Source organism: Salvelinus fontinalis, chromosome 1 (genome assembly GCF_029448725.1).
Source record: "Salvelinus fontinalis isolate EN_2023a chromosome 1, ASM2944872v1, whole genome shotgun sequence".
NCBI lineage: Eukaryota > Metazoa > Chordata > Actinopteri > Salmoniformes > Salmonidae > Salvelinus > Salvelinus fontinalis.
The window spans coordinates 89752221-89767541 of record NC_074665.1 but is presented as its reverse complement, the minus strand read 5'-3'; the positions used below and the strand labels follow the sequence as shown (position 1 = coordinate 89767541).

Here is a 15321-nt window from a genome sequence, read left to right as displayed (position 1 = left end):
ACGAGATCTTCAGTTTCTTGGCAATTTCTCGCATGGAATAGCCTTCATTTCTCAGATTAAGAATAGACTGACGAGTTTCAGAAGAAAGTGCTTTGTTTCTGGACATTTTGAGCCTATAATCAAACCCACAAATGCTGATGCTCCAGATACCCAACTAGTCTAAAGAAGGCCCGTTTTATTGCTTCTTTAATCAGGACAATAGTTTTCAGCTGTGCTAACATAATTGCAAAAGGGTTTTCTAATGATCAATTAGCCGTTTAAAATGATCAACTTGGATTAGCTAACACCACGTGCCATTGGAACACAGGAGTGATGGTTGCTGATAATGGGCCTCTGTACATCTATGTAGATATTCCATTAAAAATCTGCTGTTTCCAGCTACAATAGTCATTTACAACAACAATGTCTACACTGTATTTATGATAAATTTGATGTTATTTTAATGGACAAAAAATGTGCTTTTCTTTCAAAAACAAGGACATTACTAAGTGACCCCAAACCTTTGAATGGTAGTATATATATATATATATATACATATATATACACACTTACGTATCCAGAGACACTGTATGTATAACTTATTTTGTTTGACTCTAAAAATAAGAATGGCTGTGTTTTCACCTGGTGCAACAATGACACTCCAACAATGTGTAAGCTGAGTCTACTACCTACCTGCATAATATATATATAGTATTACACCTAGCTGGGTCCACTGGTCCTTAGCTTGAGAGCCACAACAGGAAACCCTTCTTATCATTAATGCTACAACTAGAGGACATGAAGATTAAAGAGGACATGATGCTAGGCAAGTGCAAAGGTCAAGACAAGTGTTATGGAAAGATACCCAGCCTCAGGGGTAGGCCATATGTCTCTCTCACACAGCCTATTATAGCAACAGTTGTTACCACATGAGTAGTACCAAAGGGAGTGGATACAGTATACCAATCGAAACTTATACAAATCTCAACTTGACCATTTCATGGCTTTCTTACTGTTTTCATCTCTGCTGAGAGCTCTGCTCTGAGTAATATTTTACATACAGTATGGCAAATAAACCTGCAACTTGAAATGTGAGCTGCTCACCATCTCCTGCGCCACCTCCTCTGGCACATCCTTGTAGAGTTCAAACAGGAACTCAATGGCGTTGTTGTCCTTGTACTTCCCGTGGAGTGTCTTGGTGTCGTCCATGCGGAGCCACAGCTTCAGGCCTGACTTCACCGTGTCGTCCTCCTCAGCCAACTCAACATGGACGCCGTTGTTCTCCTGGAAGAATGTGTGCTCCAGCAGGTCCTGGATGGTGTACCTGAGGTAAGGAATCATATAGTCAGAAGTTTACATACACTTAGGTTGGAGTCATTAAAACTCGTTTTTCAACCACTCCACAAATTTCTTGTTCACAAACTATAGTTTTGGCATGTTGGTTAGGACATCTACTTTGTGCATGACACAAGTAATTTTTCAAACAATTTCCAAATGCCTGAAGGTACCATGTACATCTGTACAAACAATAGTACGCAAGTATAAACACCATGGGACCACACAGCCGTCATACCGCTCAGGAAGGAGACACGTTCTGTCTCCTAGAGATGAACGTACTTTGGTGCGAAAAGTGCAAATCAATCCCAGAACAACAGCAAAGGACCTGGTGAAGATCCTGGAGGAAACAGGTACAAAAGTATCTATATCCACAGTAAAACGAGTCATATATCGACATAACCTGAAAGGCTGCTCAGCAAGGAAGAAGTCACTGCTCCAAAACCGCCATAGAAAAAGCCAGACTATGGTTTGGTTATGGTATGGTTTGTAACTGCACATGGGGACAAAGATCATACTTTTTGGAGAAATGTCCTCTGGTCTGATGAAACAAAAATAGAACTGTTTGGCCATAATGACCATCGTTATGTTTGGAGGATAAAGGGAGGCTTGCAAGCCGAAGAACACCATCCCAATCGTGAAGCACGGGGGTGGCAGCATCATGTTGTAGGGGTGCTTTGCTGCAGGAGCACTTCACAAAATAAATGGCATCATAAGGAAGGGAAATGATGTGGATATATTGAAGCAACATCTCAAGACATCAGTCAGGAAGTTAAAAGCTTGGTCGCAAATGGATCTTCCAAATGGACATTGACCCCAAGCATACTTCTAAAGTTGTGGCAAAATGGCTTAAGGACAACAAAGTCAAGATATTGGAGTGGCCATCACAAAACCCTGATCTCAATCCTATAGAAAATGTGTGGGCAGAACTGAAGAAGTGTGTGCGAGGAAGGAGGCCAACAAACCTGACTCAGTAACACCAGCTCTGTAAGGATGAATGAGCCAAAATTCACCCAACTTAGAGGTGGGAAGCTTGTGGAAGGCTACCCGAAACGTTTGACCCAAGTTAAAGAATTTAAAGGCAATGCTACCAAATACTAATTTAGTGTATGTAAACTTCTGACCCACTAGAAATGTGATGAAAGAAATTAAAGCTGAAATAAATCATTCTCTCTACTACTATTCTGACATTTCACATTCTTAAAATAAAGTGGTGATCCCAACTGACCTAAGACAGGGAATTTTTACTAGGATTAAATGTCAGGAATTGTGAAAAACTGAGTTTAAATGTATTTGGCTAAGGTGTATGTAATCTTCCAACATCAACTGTAGCTATTCAATTCAATCAACTCATTTTAATTGGACACCTTAATTAAACGCCAAAGGATTTGATATATCATTCACTGGAATGTTCATTTCACCCTATGTGTAATATCTCATATGTTTTATGTAATGTAAGAATATTATGAGAAGCCAAATACCTTTCATCTTTGTCCATCCGGATACATCCTTCGATGATCTCTTTGAGCTCTGGGACCTTGACTTTGTAGAAACTGTCTGGCTTCATCCCCTGTAAGGAGAAGTATTCTGGTTAGCATTGCTTATTTACATGCTTGGTTCAAAATGGAAGGCAATGGTAACCTAAGAGAACAGAGTAGTACCACAGGGAAATGTACGAATACAAAGAAAAAAGGAATGTCCCCAACTCTGGTACCATGGCCTGACGAAGATCGGATGGAAACGTTTTCTTATTTGATGTGTCTGACTAAATCACCATGGAAACAGAAAAGGCCAAAGAGACTGTCTATTTGTTCATGTTAGTGTTGCCGTTTAAAGGACAGACCAAAGAGACTGTCTATTTGTTCGTGTTAGTGTTGCCGTTTAAAGGACAGACCAAAGAGACTGTCTATTTGTTTGTGTTAGTGTTGCCGTTTAAAGGACAGACCAAAGAGACTGTCTATTTGTTCGTGTTAGTGTTGCCGTTTAAAGGACAGACCAAAGAGACTGTCTATTTGTTCGTGTTAGTGTTGCCGTTTAAAGGACAGACCAAAGAGACTGTCTATTTGTTCATGTTAGTGTTGCCGTTTAAAGGACAGACCAAAGAGACTGTCTATTTGTTCGTGTTAGTGTTGCCGTTTAAAGGACAGACCAAAGAGACTGTCTATTTGTTCGTGTTAGTGTTGCCGTTTAAAGGACAGACCAAAGAGACTGTCTATTTGTTCGTGTTAGTGTTGCCGTTTAAAGGACAGACCAAAGAGACTGTCTATTTGTTCGTGTTAGTGTTGCCGTTTAAAGGACAGACCAAAGAGACTGTCTATTTGTTCGTGTTAGTGTTGCCGTTTAAAGGACAGACCAAAGAGACTGTCTATTAGTTCGTGTTAGTGTTTCCGTTTAAAGGACAGACCAAAGAGACTGTCTATTTGTTCGTGTTAGTGTTGCCGTTTAAAGGACAGACCAAAGAGACTGTCTATTTGTTCGTGTTAGTGTTGCCGTTTAAAGGACAGACCAAAGAGACTGTCTATTTGTTCGTGTTAGTGTTGCCGTTTAAAGGACAGACCAAAGAGACTGTCTATTTGTTCGTGTTAGTGTTGTCGTTTAAAGGACAGCATGGCTACAGAAAGAATGCAGACCTTTCTCATCACCCACGCCGGTGCAACTTGAGCAGTGCATTATGGGTTTGCAACTGTTTCAATCTCTGATAATAGAACAGAAAAAATCACCACATGTTTTAAACAGCTAACGTGAACATCACAGCTGTCCTGAACTTACCCCATGTTTATTCAGACATTAAAATAAAACTGTTTGGTAAATAAAGGTTATTTAGTTGGTTGGTTGGTTGGTTAACTGGTTTTCATTGTTGTAATTGTGCAACAATGTTGACTCGTCATGTTTGGCTTCTGCGTTTAATATTTGCTAAGGGCCAGACACCGGCCTATGTTTTCCTTGATAACCTATTTATTCTGAGACAGAGAATCGAACAGTGAGACTATGGATGGCAGGAATGGAGTGTATCTAAGGGTGTGATATTCTCATTTCACACCTTGAAGTAGGAACAACATGTCAATGAGTTCTCTGTGTAAATGCATTAGCTACTGTAACACAGTTATTACATTGGAACAGCGTGACAGTGTGTTACATAACGCCAATGCTCTGAATTTCACTATAATTTGTAAAGGACTCTTTTTCCACATCCCTTCAACTCTTCCAAATACTTGATAACAAGTAAAGAACACAAAGGACAATGCTCTTCAATTGGCCCTAACCCTATGGCTTATCTATTTAACAATGGAACAAGCAAGCAAACCAATTGAGTATTATCTTTCGATCTGACTCTGTTATAATGCACTCTATACTTGCACAGTGAACATAATATCTCTGCTTGTGAATTGAACAGTTTATTATGTTAAAACGTGACATTATATTAAAAAACGTGTTCAGACTAGCAGTGGTAATCTGCCAAGTAATTGCCCCAGACTCCCCTGAGTAGGTCCTTTAAGTTGTTTATGGAACATTGACTTTATGGATGGTGAGTGGCGACCGGTCAGCGACGCCTACAGTAACCTGCACTTAGAAAGAGAGAGAGAGACGACGTTTGTGCAGAAGGCAGACGTCATTTTCAAAACACATCATTGTACCATCACCTGCCCAAACCCACCCACTGTGGCGTCACCACCCTGTATGCTCAAGCCCAAAGCCCAAGAACACAGCTCTCAATGTGGAGGGTCCCTTCATTACTGACTCCCTCTCTGTTTTACGCCTGCTCCCGCTCTTCCCCCCTGGCACTCGAGGGCGCCAGGCTCCCCAGCATTGCGCACTCTTGCCATCATCATTACACACACCTGCCTTCCCCCTGTCACACGCATCAGCGATTATTGGACTCAATCACCTCTGTCATTACCTTCCCTATATCTGTCTGGTTCCCCGCTCTGTTTCCTGCTTCTTCAATGATTGTCATATGTCCTTGTTAACCCGTGTGCTGAAGCTGTTCCTGTCCTGTTACCTGTCTGTTCCTCATTAAATGTTCAACTCCCCGTGCCTGCCTCTTATCCCCGGCGTCGGTCCTTACACTGTGAGCGGTAAACGCCTCTGTCAGGGAAAAGTTTGCAATTTCAGCGAGTTACTTACTTTGAATGAATGTTTTAAGAAACAGGATGCGGCCAAAATGGCACCCTCAGGTGATACAGTGCATTCGGAAAGTATTCAGACAACTTGACTTTTTCTACATTTTGTAACGTTACAGTCTTATTCTAAAATGGATTTTTTTTTTATCCCTCATCAATCTACACACAATACCCCATACTGACAAAGCAAAAACTGTTTTTTAGAAATGTTTGCAAGTGTATTAAAATTGAAACTGTTACTATATTTACATATGTTTTCAGACACTTTACTCAGCACTTTCTTGAAGCACCTTTGGCAGCGATTACAGCCTCGAGTCTTCTTGGGTATGACAATACAAGCTTGGCACACCTGCATTTGGGGAGTTTCTCTCATTCTTCTCTGCAGATCCTCGCAAGCTCTGTCAGGTTGGATGAGGAGTGTCACTGCACAGCTATTTTCAGGTCTCTCCAGAGATGTTCGATCGGGTTCAGGTCCGGGCTCTGGCTGGGCCACTCAAGGACAAGCCGCTCCTGCATTGTCTTGGCTGTGTGCTTAGGGTTGTTGTCCTGTTGGAAGGTGAACCTTCGCCCCAGTCTGAGGTCCTGAGCACTCTGGAGCAGGTTTTCATCAAGGGTCTTTCTGTACTTTGCTCCACTCATCTTTCTCTCAATCCTGACTAGTCTCTGAGTCCCTGCTGCTGAAAAACATCCCCACAGCATGATGCTGCCACCACCATGCTAAACCGTAGGGATGGTGCCAGGTTTCCTCCAGGCGTGACGCTTGGCATTCAGGCCAAAGCATTCGGTCTTCGTTTTATCAGACCAGAGCATCTTGTTTCTCATTGTCTGAGAGTCCAAGCGGGCTGTCATGTGCCTTTTACTGAGGAGTGGCTTTCATCTGTCCACTCTACAATAAAGGCCTGATTGGAGAGTGCTGCAGAGATGGTTGGCCTTCTGGATGGTTCTCCCATCTCCACAGAGGAACTCTGGAGCTCTGTCAGAGTGACCATCGGGTTCTTGGTCACCTCCCTGACCAAGACCCTTCTCCCCCAATTCAATGCTGCATAAATGTTTTGGTACACTTTCCCAGATCTGTACCTCAACACAATTATGTCTCGGAGCTCTACGGACAATTCCTTCGACGTCATGGCTTGGGTTTTGCTCTGACATGCACTGTCAACTGTGGGACCTTATATAGATAGGTGTGTGCCTTTCCAAATCATGTCCAATCATTTACCACAGGTGGACTCCAATCAATTTCTAGAAACATCTCAAGGATGATCAATGGAAACAAGGTGTACCGGAGCTCAATTTTGAGTATCATAGCAAACGGTCTGATTACTTATGTAAATTACTTATTTCAAGATGACGTAGCAGTCAGACGTCTTTGTCTTGTCCCGTGTATATATCTTTTATAGCTTTTTTCTTCGCATATATTTAAAAAATATATTTTTCTTTACCTCAACATACTCTCCAGCAATCTGCCTCACCCAATGTGGTATGGATCTGCTACTTTCTTTCTTTCTTTTGAACCGGAACCCCCAACAGAAGCTAGCCAGCTAACTAGCTACTAGCGGTCATCAGCTAACCTTCAGCCCGGACAACTCTTGCCAGTCAGCCACTCCTTGGGCTACAATACCTATTTTGCCACGGCGCGACTCAAACCAGATCAAATCGGACGTATTTTTCTCCATATCTCAGGTTTACTACTGCAAGCTCTGGACCTTGTCTTCCGGATCATCGCAGCTAGCTAGCTGCTATCCGAGTGGCCACTCCTGGCTAACATCTTTGTCCCGAAGCAAGAACCAATTAGCCTGGAGCTAGCCTTTGCTAGGGCCATCTCCCGGCTAGCCGAAGAGGTCTATCAGCCACTCCTTGGGCTACAATACCTATTTTGCCAATTTGCCTGGACCCCTTTTACTGCCGACGCGGAGCCCCGCCAATCCATCATGACTGGACTACCGACGTAATCTACCCGAGGGGGTTTTCAACTGGCTCCTCCGTTGCAACGTCCCCTGAAAGCCCATCTGCTAGCCTGCTAGCCGCTGCCGGCTAGCTGTCTAGAGCATATCGGACTGTTAGCTGAAGAGGCCCATCGGACAAACTCTTTGGTCACTATACCTATTTTGACAATTGGCCTGGACCCTTTTACCACACTGCTGATCCATCACGACTGGACTGTCGACATAACAGCATGCGGGGGCTACAACAGACTTCTTCCATCGCGACGTCCCTCTAAGGCCCTTCTGCTAGCTTGCCATCCCTGGCCCGCTAGCTGTCTGAATCGCCGTGTCTCCAGCCCGCCGAGCAACTCACTGGACCCCTATGATCACTCAGCTACACATGCTTCTCCCTAATGTCAATATGCCTTGTCCATTGCTGTTTTGGTTAGTGATTATTGCCTTATTTCACTGTATAGCCTCTAGCCCTGCTCAACAAGCCTTAGCTAACCCTTTAGTTCCACCTCCCACACGTGCAGTGACCTCACCTGGTTTAAATTATGTTTCTAGAGACAATATCTCTCTCAGCATCACTCAAAGCATAGGTTTACCTCCACTGTATTCACATCCTATCATACCTTTGTCTGTACTGTACATTATTCCTTGAATCTATTCTACCGTGCCAAGGAACCTGCTCCTTTTACTATCTGTTCTGAACGTTCAAGACGAATAGTTCTTATAGCCTTTAGCCGTACCCTTATCCTACTCCTACTCTGTTACTCTGGTGATGTAGAGGTTAATCCAGGCCCTGCAGTGCCTAGCTCCACTCCCATTCCCCAGGCGCTCTCATTTGTTGACTTCTGTAACTGTAAAAGCCTTGGTTTCATGCATGTTAACATTAGAAGTTTGTTTTATTCACTGCTTTAGCACACTCTACCAACCCGGATGTCCTAGCCATGTCTGATCCTGGCTAAGGAAGGTCACCAAAAACCCTGAAATTTCCATCCCTAACTATAACATTTTCCGACAAGACAGAACTGCCAAAGGGGGCGGAGTTGCAATCTACTGCAGAGATAGCCTGCAGAGTTCTGTCTTACTATCCAGGTCTGTGCCCAAACAATTTGAGCTTTCTACTTTAAAAAATCCACCTTTCCAGAAACAAGTCTCTCACCGTTGCCGCTTGCTATAGACCACCTTCTGCCCCCAGCTGTGCCCTGGACACCATATGTGAATTGATTGCCCCCCATCTATCTTCAGAGCTTGTGCTGTTAGGTGACTTAAACTGGGATTAAACTGGGACAAGCTTAACATTGTTGTCATATATTGCCCACTAGGTTCCCTTAGAGTTCCTCAATGAGCTTGAACCTTGATAAGCTAATTTCCTGATAATGGCTCACTGCTATACGTACTTGACGACTTCACCCTCCCGATGCTTGCCTTCAATTAATTTATTTCCAACTCTCTCTTTCCCCTCCTTGCCTCTCTTGACCTTACCCTTTCCCAGTCCCTTCCCACTCACAAGGCAGGCATCTTTACTAGAGGCTGTTTGCCTACTAATCTCACTACAACCCCTCCAGGTCTCTGATCACTACTTTGTTTGCTTTTCTGTCTCCCTTTTCTCCAACCCTAACCACTCAGATGGGCATGCACCATCACAATCTTGTTTCTCTCTCCCACTACTCTTTCCCTTCTGCTAAATCCTTCTCCCTCCTGTATCCTGATTCTGCCTCTTGAACACTACTCTCCTCTCTTTCCACATCCTAGGACTCGCACTAACCCCTTTCCTCTCGGCCAGCTCGGCCCTCCCCTCCTGCTCCTTGGCTGAGTGACTCATTGCGAGCTTACAGAACAAGGTTGCTGGCAGCTGAGTGAAAATGGAGTAAAACTAAACTTCTGAAGGACCTATTATCTTTCCACTCCCTCCTCTCTACCTTCTCTTCCTCTGTATCTACTGCCAAAGCCACTTTCTATCACTCTACATTTCAAGCTTCTGACTCTAACCCTAGGAAACTCTTTTCCACCTTCTCCTCCCTCCTAAATCCTCCACCCCGTCCCTCGCTCCGGAAGACTTTGTGAACCACTTTGAAAAGAAGGTTGAGGACATCCACTCCTCATTCACTCAGCCTATTGAGTCCACTGGTCCCACTCACACAGAACTACCCTATAACTTGACCACATTCTCTCCCCTCTCTCTCCAGATCAAATCGTGCGACGAGGTCTGGCCGCCCGACAACCTTCCTGCTTGACCCCATTCCCTCCTCCCTTCTCCAGACCATCCCTGGAGACCTTCTCCCATTCCTCACTTCCCTCATCAACACATCCCTGACCACTGGCTGCGCCCCCCTGACTTCAAAATGGCCCGAATCACTCCCCTTCTCAAGAAACCAACTCTCTACTCCTCTGATATTAAACTAAAGACCAGTATTCCCTCTTTATTTTCTTTCCAAAACACTTGAGCGTGCTGTCTCTGACAAACTCTATCACTATCTCTCGCAGAACTTTCATATTGACCATAAGAGGATATGTGCTGTTCATGTATTCTCATAACTGGTGTCCCCCAGGGCTCAGTTCTTGGCCCTCTCCTCTACTGTCTATACACAAAGTCACTTGGCTCCGTCATATCCTTACATGATCTCTCCTATCTTTGCTTTGCAGATGACACTCAACTACTTCCATCCCTGACACCCAGGTGGCGACATGCATCTCTGCGTCTCTGGCAGATATCTGAGCTTGGATGTCGGTCCACCAGCTCAACCTCAACAAGACGGAGCTGCTCTTCCTACCGGGAAAGGACTACCTGCTCAAAGACATCATTTGACAACTCACAGTTGACAACTCCAGTGTCCCCCTTCCAAAGCGCAAAGAACCTTTACGTGACCCTGGACAACACCCTGTCATTCTCTGCAAACATCAAAGCTGTGACTCGCTCCTGCAGGTTTATGCTCTACAACATCAGTAGAGTACGACCCTACCTCACACGAAGCTGTGTTGGTCCTAATCCATCTTCCTTCTGGACTACTGCAACTCGCTGTTGGCTGGCCTCCCCGCTTTTGGCATCAAACCCCTAAAACTTATCCAGAATGCTGCAGCCCACCTGGTGTTCAGCCTTCCCAAGTTCTCCCATGTCACCCCGCTCCTCCGCACACAATCCACTGGCTTCCAGTCGAAGCTTGCATCCACTACAAGACCCTGGTACTTGACTACAAAGCAGCACGAGACACTACCCCTCCCTACCTAAAAGCTATGCTCAAACCCTACACCCCAACCCGAGCCACCTCTGGTCTCTTGGCCCTCCCACCCCTAAGGGAGGGCAGCTCCCGCTCAGCACAGTCCAAGCTTTTCTCTGTCCTGGCACCTCAATGGTGGAACCAACTTCCCCCAGAAGCTAGGACAGCAGAGTCCCTGCCCATCTTCTTCTGAAAACATCTGAAACCCTACATCTTCAGAGTATATTCAATAATCCCACAGCATGTCCCCCTCCCACCCAGAAACAAGGAGAATTAATGCCTGTGGTGAACTAATACTTCCACCCCTTTCTAGCTCTGACTTTGATGATAGCTACTTTATTGAGGAAAATTGTACTTACTGTGATATGTGGTTGTCCAACCTAGCTATCTTAAAATGAATGCACTAACTGTAGTCGCTCTGAAAAGAGCGTCTGCTAAATGACTCAAATGTTGGAAAGAAGACTGAACCAGGTTTTTCATTGGGATTTTGCCTGTGCTTAGCTGTATTCCATTTCTTATCATAAACTCTCTAGTCCTTGCCGATGACAAGCATACCCATAATATGGTGCAGTTACCGCCATGCTTGAAAATATGAAGAGTGGTACTCAGTGATGTGTTGGATTTGCCCCAAACAAAACACTTTGTATTCAGGACAAAGAGTTCATTTTTTGCAGTATAGTGCCTTAAACAGGATGCATGTTTTGGAATATTTTTATTCTGTACAGGCTTCCTTCTTTTTACTAGCCTTAATGACAGAGTTTTGTGGAGTAACTATAATGTTGTTGATCCATCCTCAGTTTTTTAAAATCACAACCTTTGAGCTCTAACTGTTTTAAAGCTTAATAAATAGCTTCACCATGCTCACATCTACCAATCAGTGCCCTTCTTTACGAGGCATTGAAAAACATCCCTGGTCTTTGTGGTTGAATCTGTGCTTGAAATTCACAACTCGATTGAGAGACCTTATAATTATCTGTATGTGTGGGGTACAGAGATGGGGTAGTCATCTCCGAAAAAAATCATGTTGAACACTATTATTGAACACAGAATGCAACTTATGTGATTTGTTAAGCACATGTTTAATCCTGAACGTATTTAGGCATCCCTTAACAAAGGGGTTGAATACTTATTGACTCAAGACATTACAGCTTTTCATGTCCTATTTATTTTTAATATTTTATTATTATGTATAGATCAGTGACACAACATCTCAATTTAATCCATTTTAAATTCAGGCTGTAACAGAACAAAATGTAGAAAAAGTAAAGGGGTGTGACTGCTTTCTGACAGCACCCTGAGCTGCATCTCTCTGGTGGAAGGGAGAGGTCTTTAAGTACTATTGTATGTTTCATCTGCTATTAAATTACTGATAATATGTTGGAATCAGAGTCAATTAGAAATGTCTTTATTATGAGCTGCTCTGAAAAGGTAATCTCTCTCTCACCATGGTAACCAGCACCATGTCATCTGTCTCCCTAGCAACCAGCACCATGTCATCTGTCTCCCTGGTAACCAGCACCATGTAATCTGTCTCCCTGGTAACCAGCACCATGTCATCTGTCTCCCTGGTAACCAGCATCATGCCATCTGTCTCCCTGGTAACTAGCACCATGTAATCATAGTCTGTAGGAAATGGAATCTTCTAATAAAGCTGATGTTGAGTGTGAGCATCCAGTCAGATCTTTGGAAAGGTATAAGCGTAGAACGAGCTCAGAATCACTGAGTTAAATATCATATATTATGAGTCAAAATTGCAGATGAGAACAGAGATGGTGGTAAGGCTACAACATGGTAATGCACACAGCTTTAAATAAATAAAACATTTAAAAAATGGTGCTTTCCTAAATTGGTGTATGAGGAGAAGTATGATGCAGCTGTGGCCTTAGGGATGTGTATCCTGGAGATGGCCACCTCAGTTCCATCTGGAGAGTGGAGTCTAACATCAAGACTTCTTCCAGGGTTAGTGCAATCCAGAATCCTTGGGACGTCCTTACATTAACGTTAACCCCAACCCTTACCTAACCCTTACCTTACCTTTTAAATATCAACTTCAATGGGGTGACATCAAAGTTGTGACATCCCAAGGAAACCCGTGTAGACTTTTCCCTTCCTCCAGACATCTAGGACATTCATATAGTTATTTCCTCTCTTCCATGGTGCAAGAGGAAGAGAGTGAACAGGTGTGCACAATTATGTTATTGACTAACCCTGCATGGAGAGAGGAGAGTCCCAGTCTATGTAGGACCTTGGTCCTGTGTTGCAGGATTGTAGAGCACGGCATTTGCAACACCAGGGTTTTGAGTTTGAGTCCCCCTGGGGCCACCCATACCAAAATGTACACTCTTAGGGAAAAAAAGGATTGGTTCTACCTGGAACCAAAAAGGGTTCTCCTATGGGGACACCTGAAGAACCCTTTTGGAATCCTTTTTCGGAGAGAATATGCCAAAGTTGCTTTGGATAAAAGGGTCTGCCTAATGGCATATATATTTCCACTCACGCTGGTGACTTTGCGGTAGATCTGTGCTGCGTTCTGACACTCGGAGTAGGGGTACTCTGAGGTGGCCATCTCCAGGATACACATCCCAAAGGCATAGACATCCACAGCTTCATCATACTTCTCCTCGTACATCTCTGGAGCCATGAACTCTGGGGTACCTGGAGGAGAGGAGAGAGTCACAAGAAGACACACACACACACACACACACAGATGTACACACACACACACACATCTTCTCTAGGAAAGAGACATTTGATTTCACAGGACATGCCTCATAGGGTTGTAATCTGTGGCACAGTGATCAAATAATAATTATATAGTTAGAGCACTCAAAGGCCCTAAACTAGAAAAACCCAAAACATTAAATTAATCCATAAAAATAGATGACTGCAGCTAGTTAATAAACTCTTATACACTCACCAATGACACTTTTAGCAAAGGAGGCACTTTTGAGTGTGGCCAGGCCCAGGTCTCCTATCTTGACGGAGCCGGTGGGGCCGGTGATGAAGATGTTGTCACACTTGAGGTCCCTGTGGATAATGGGAGGGGTGCGGGTATGGAGGAAGTGGAGCCCCTTCAGGATCTGCCGACTCCAACGCTGCAGCAGCTTCAGCTTCATCTCCTTGAACCTCTTCAGGTACCTGCAGTAAACACATGTTATCAGGATGCATTACCAAAAGAGTACAGGCCAGACCAGTACATTCCAAACCAGAGAGGACTGTCAGAAGTTCAGATAGAAAACAAGGATGGATAAAAATAGTTTTCTATCAAGATTCTATAATCACGATAAAATATAGAAAATAATATAGAAAATATTGAAATGGTATGAATTTGTTAGGAGGAATTTTTAGAGGATATAAAATAAATGGGACAAAACAGGCACAACAGTCTCCTCTACTACAACGATGATTGAGGCCAGGTTGGGGCAGGAAGTGAAAACTCACGTTTTGAGTGTGCCTGAGGTCATGAGCTCGGTTACCAGCAGGATGCACTTGAGGACCTTGGAGTTGTCCTTCCAGGAGTCGTAGAAGCGAACAATGTTAGGGTGCTGCAGACCCTTCAGCATCTCCACCTCCTCACTGAACCTCTGCCGCTCTAACTTGGTCAGCTTACGCGTCTGCACGGAGCACAACATAGATATATTCTATAATTATTACATACAACACAGTTAGAACCATTCTAGAATTCCCTTTCTATGGGCAGAGCATATTGCCAGGGAACACCCCCCCACCCCTCAGGCCTGACTTTATGACTATTGTTTATTATCACACAATACAGAATGAATAAGCTTATCAAGATATGTGAAAAATATGAAAATGTGTGTCCTACAGGGAGAGAACAGACAGAACCACTGACGGAGATATTTTACTGTACTAATTTGTTTTTTTGTGTGAAAAACCACAGGTTGGTTGTCCATCTTGAGAACCACATTCCAGTGTTACATAATCATATTTTTCTTAAAACTTGAACTGTGACTTCTAGACATTTGGAGAGGAGGTTTCCGATAGCTGTGAGAAATGTAACCAAACACAGTATAATCACAGTAGGTAGGTGGGTCACAGTATAATCACAGTGGGTAGGTGGGTCACAGTATAATCACAGTGGGTAGGTGGGTCACAGTATAATCACAGTGGGTAGGTGGGTCACAGTATAATCACAGTGGGTAGGTGGGTCACAGTATAATCACAGTGGGTAGGTGGGTCACAGTATAATCACAGTGGGTAGGTGGGTCACAGTATAATCACAGTGGGTAGGTGGGTCACAGTATAATCACAGTGGGTAGGTGGGTCACAGTATAATCACAGTGGGTAGGTGGGTCACAGTATAATCACAGTGGGTAGGTGGGTCACAGTATAATCACAGTGGGTAGGTGGGTCACTAGGTAATCACAGTGGGTAGGTGGGTCACAGTATAATCACAGTGGGTAGGTGGGTCAGTATAATCACAGTGGGTAGGTGGGTCACAGTATAATCACAGTGGGTAGGTGGGTCACAGTATAATCACAGTGGGTAGGTGGGTCACAGTATAATCACAGTGGGTAGGTGGGTCACAGTATAATCACAGTGGGTAGGTGGGTCACAGTATAATCACAGTGGGTAGGTGGGTCACAGTATAATCACAGTGGGTAGGTGGGTCACAGTATAATCACAGTGGGTAGGTGGGTCACAGTATAATCACAGTGGGTAGGTGGGTCACAGTATAATCACAGTGGGTAGGTGGGTCACAGTATAATCACAGTGGGT

At 43.9% G+C, this 15321-nt stretch overlaps 1 protein-coding gene across 1 annotated transcript in view; it reads right to left on the bottom strand.

The window, feature by feature from the left end:
* LOC129861361 (serine/threonine-protein kinase WNK4-like) overlaps positions 1 to 14213 on the bottom strand; it is a 70504-nt gene extending 56291 nt beyond the window's left edge. Inside the window, 5 exon segments of the mRNA XM_055932780.1 lie at positions 1084 to 1303; positions 2796 to 2884; positions 13079 to 13236; positions 13499 to 13719; positions 14023 to 14213. Coding sequence (XP_055788755.1) covers positions 1084 to 1303; positions 2796 to 2884; positions 13079 to 13236; positions 13499 to 13719; positions 14023 to 14213 — 879 coding nt within the window.
* Between the last annotated feature and the right edge of the window lie 1108 nt (positions 14214 to 15321).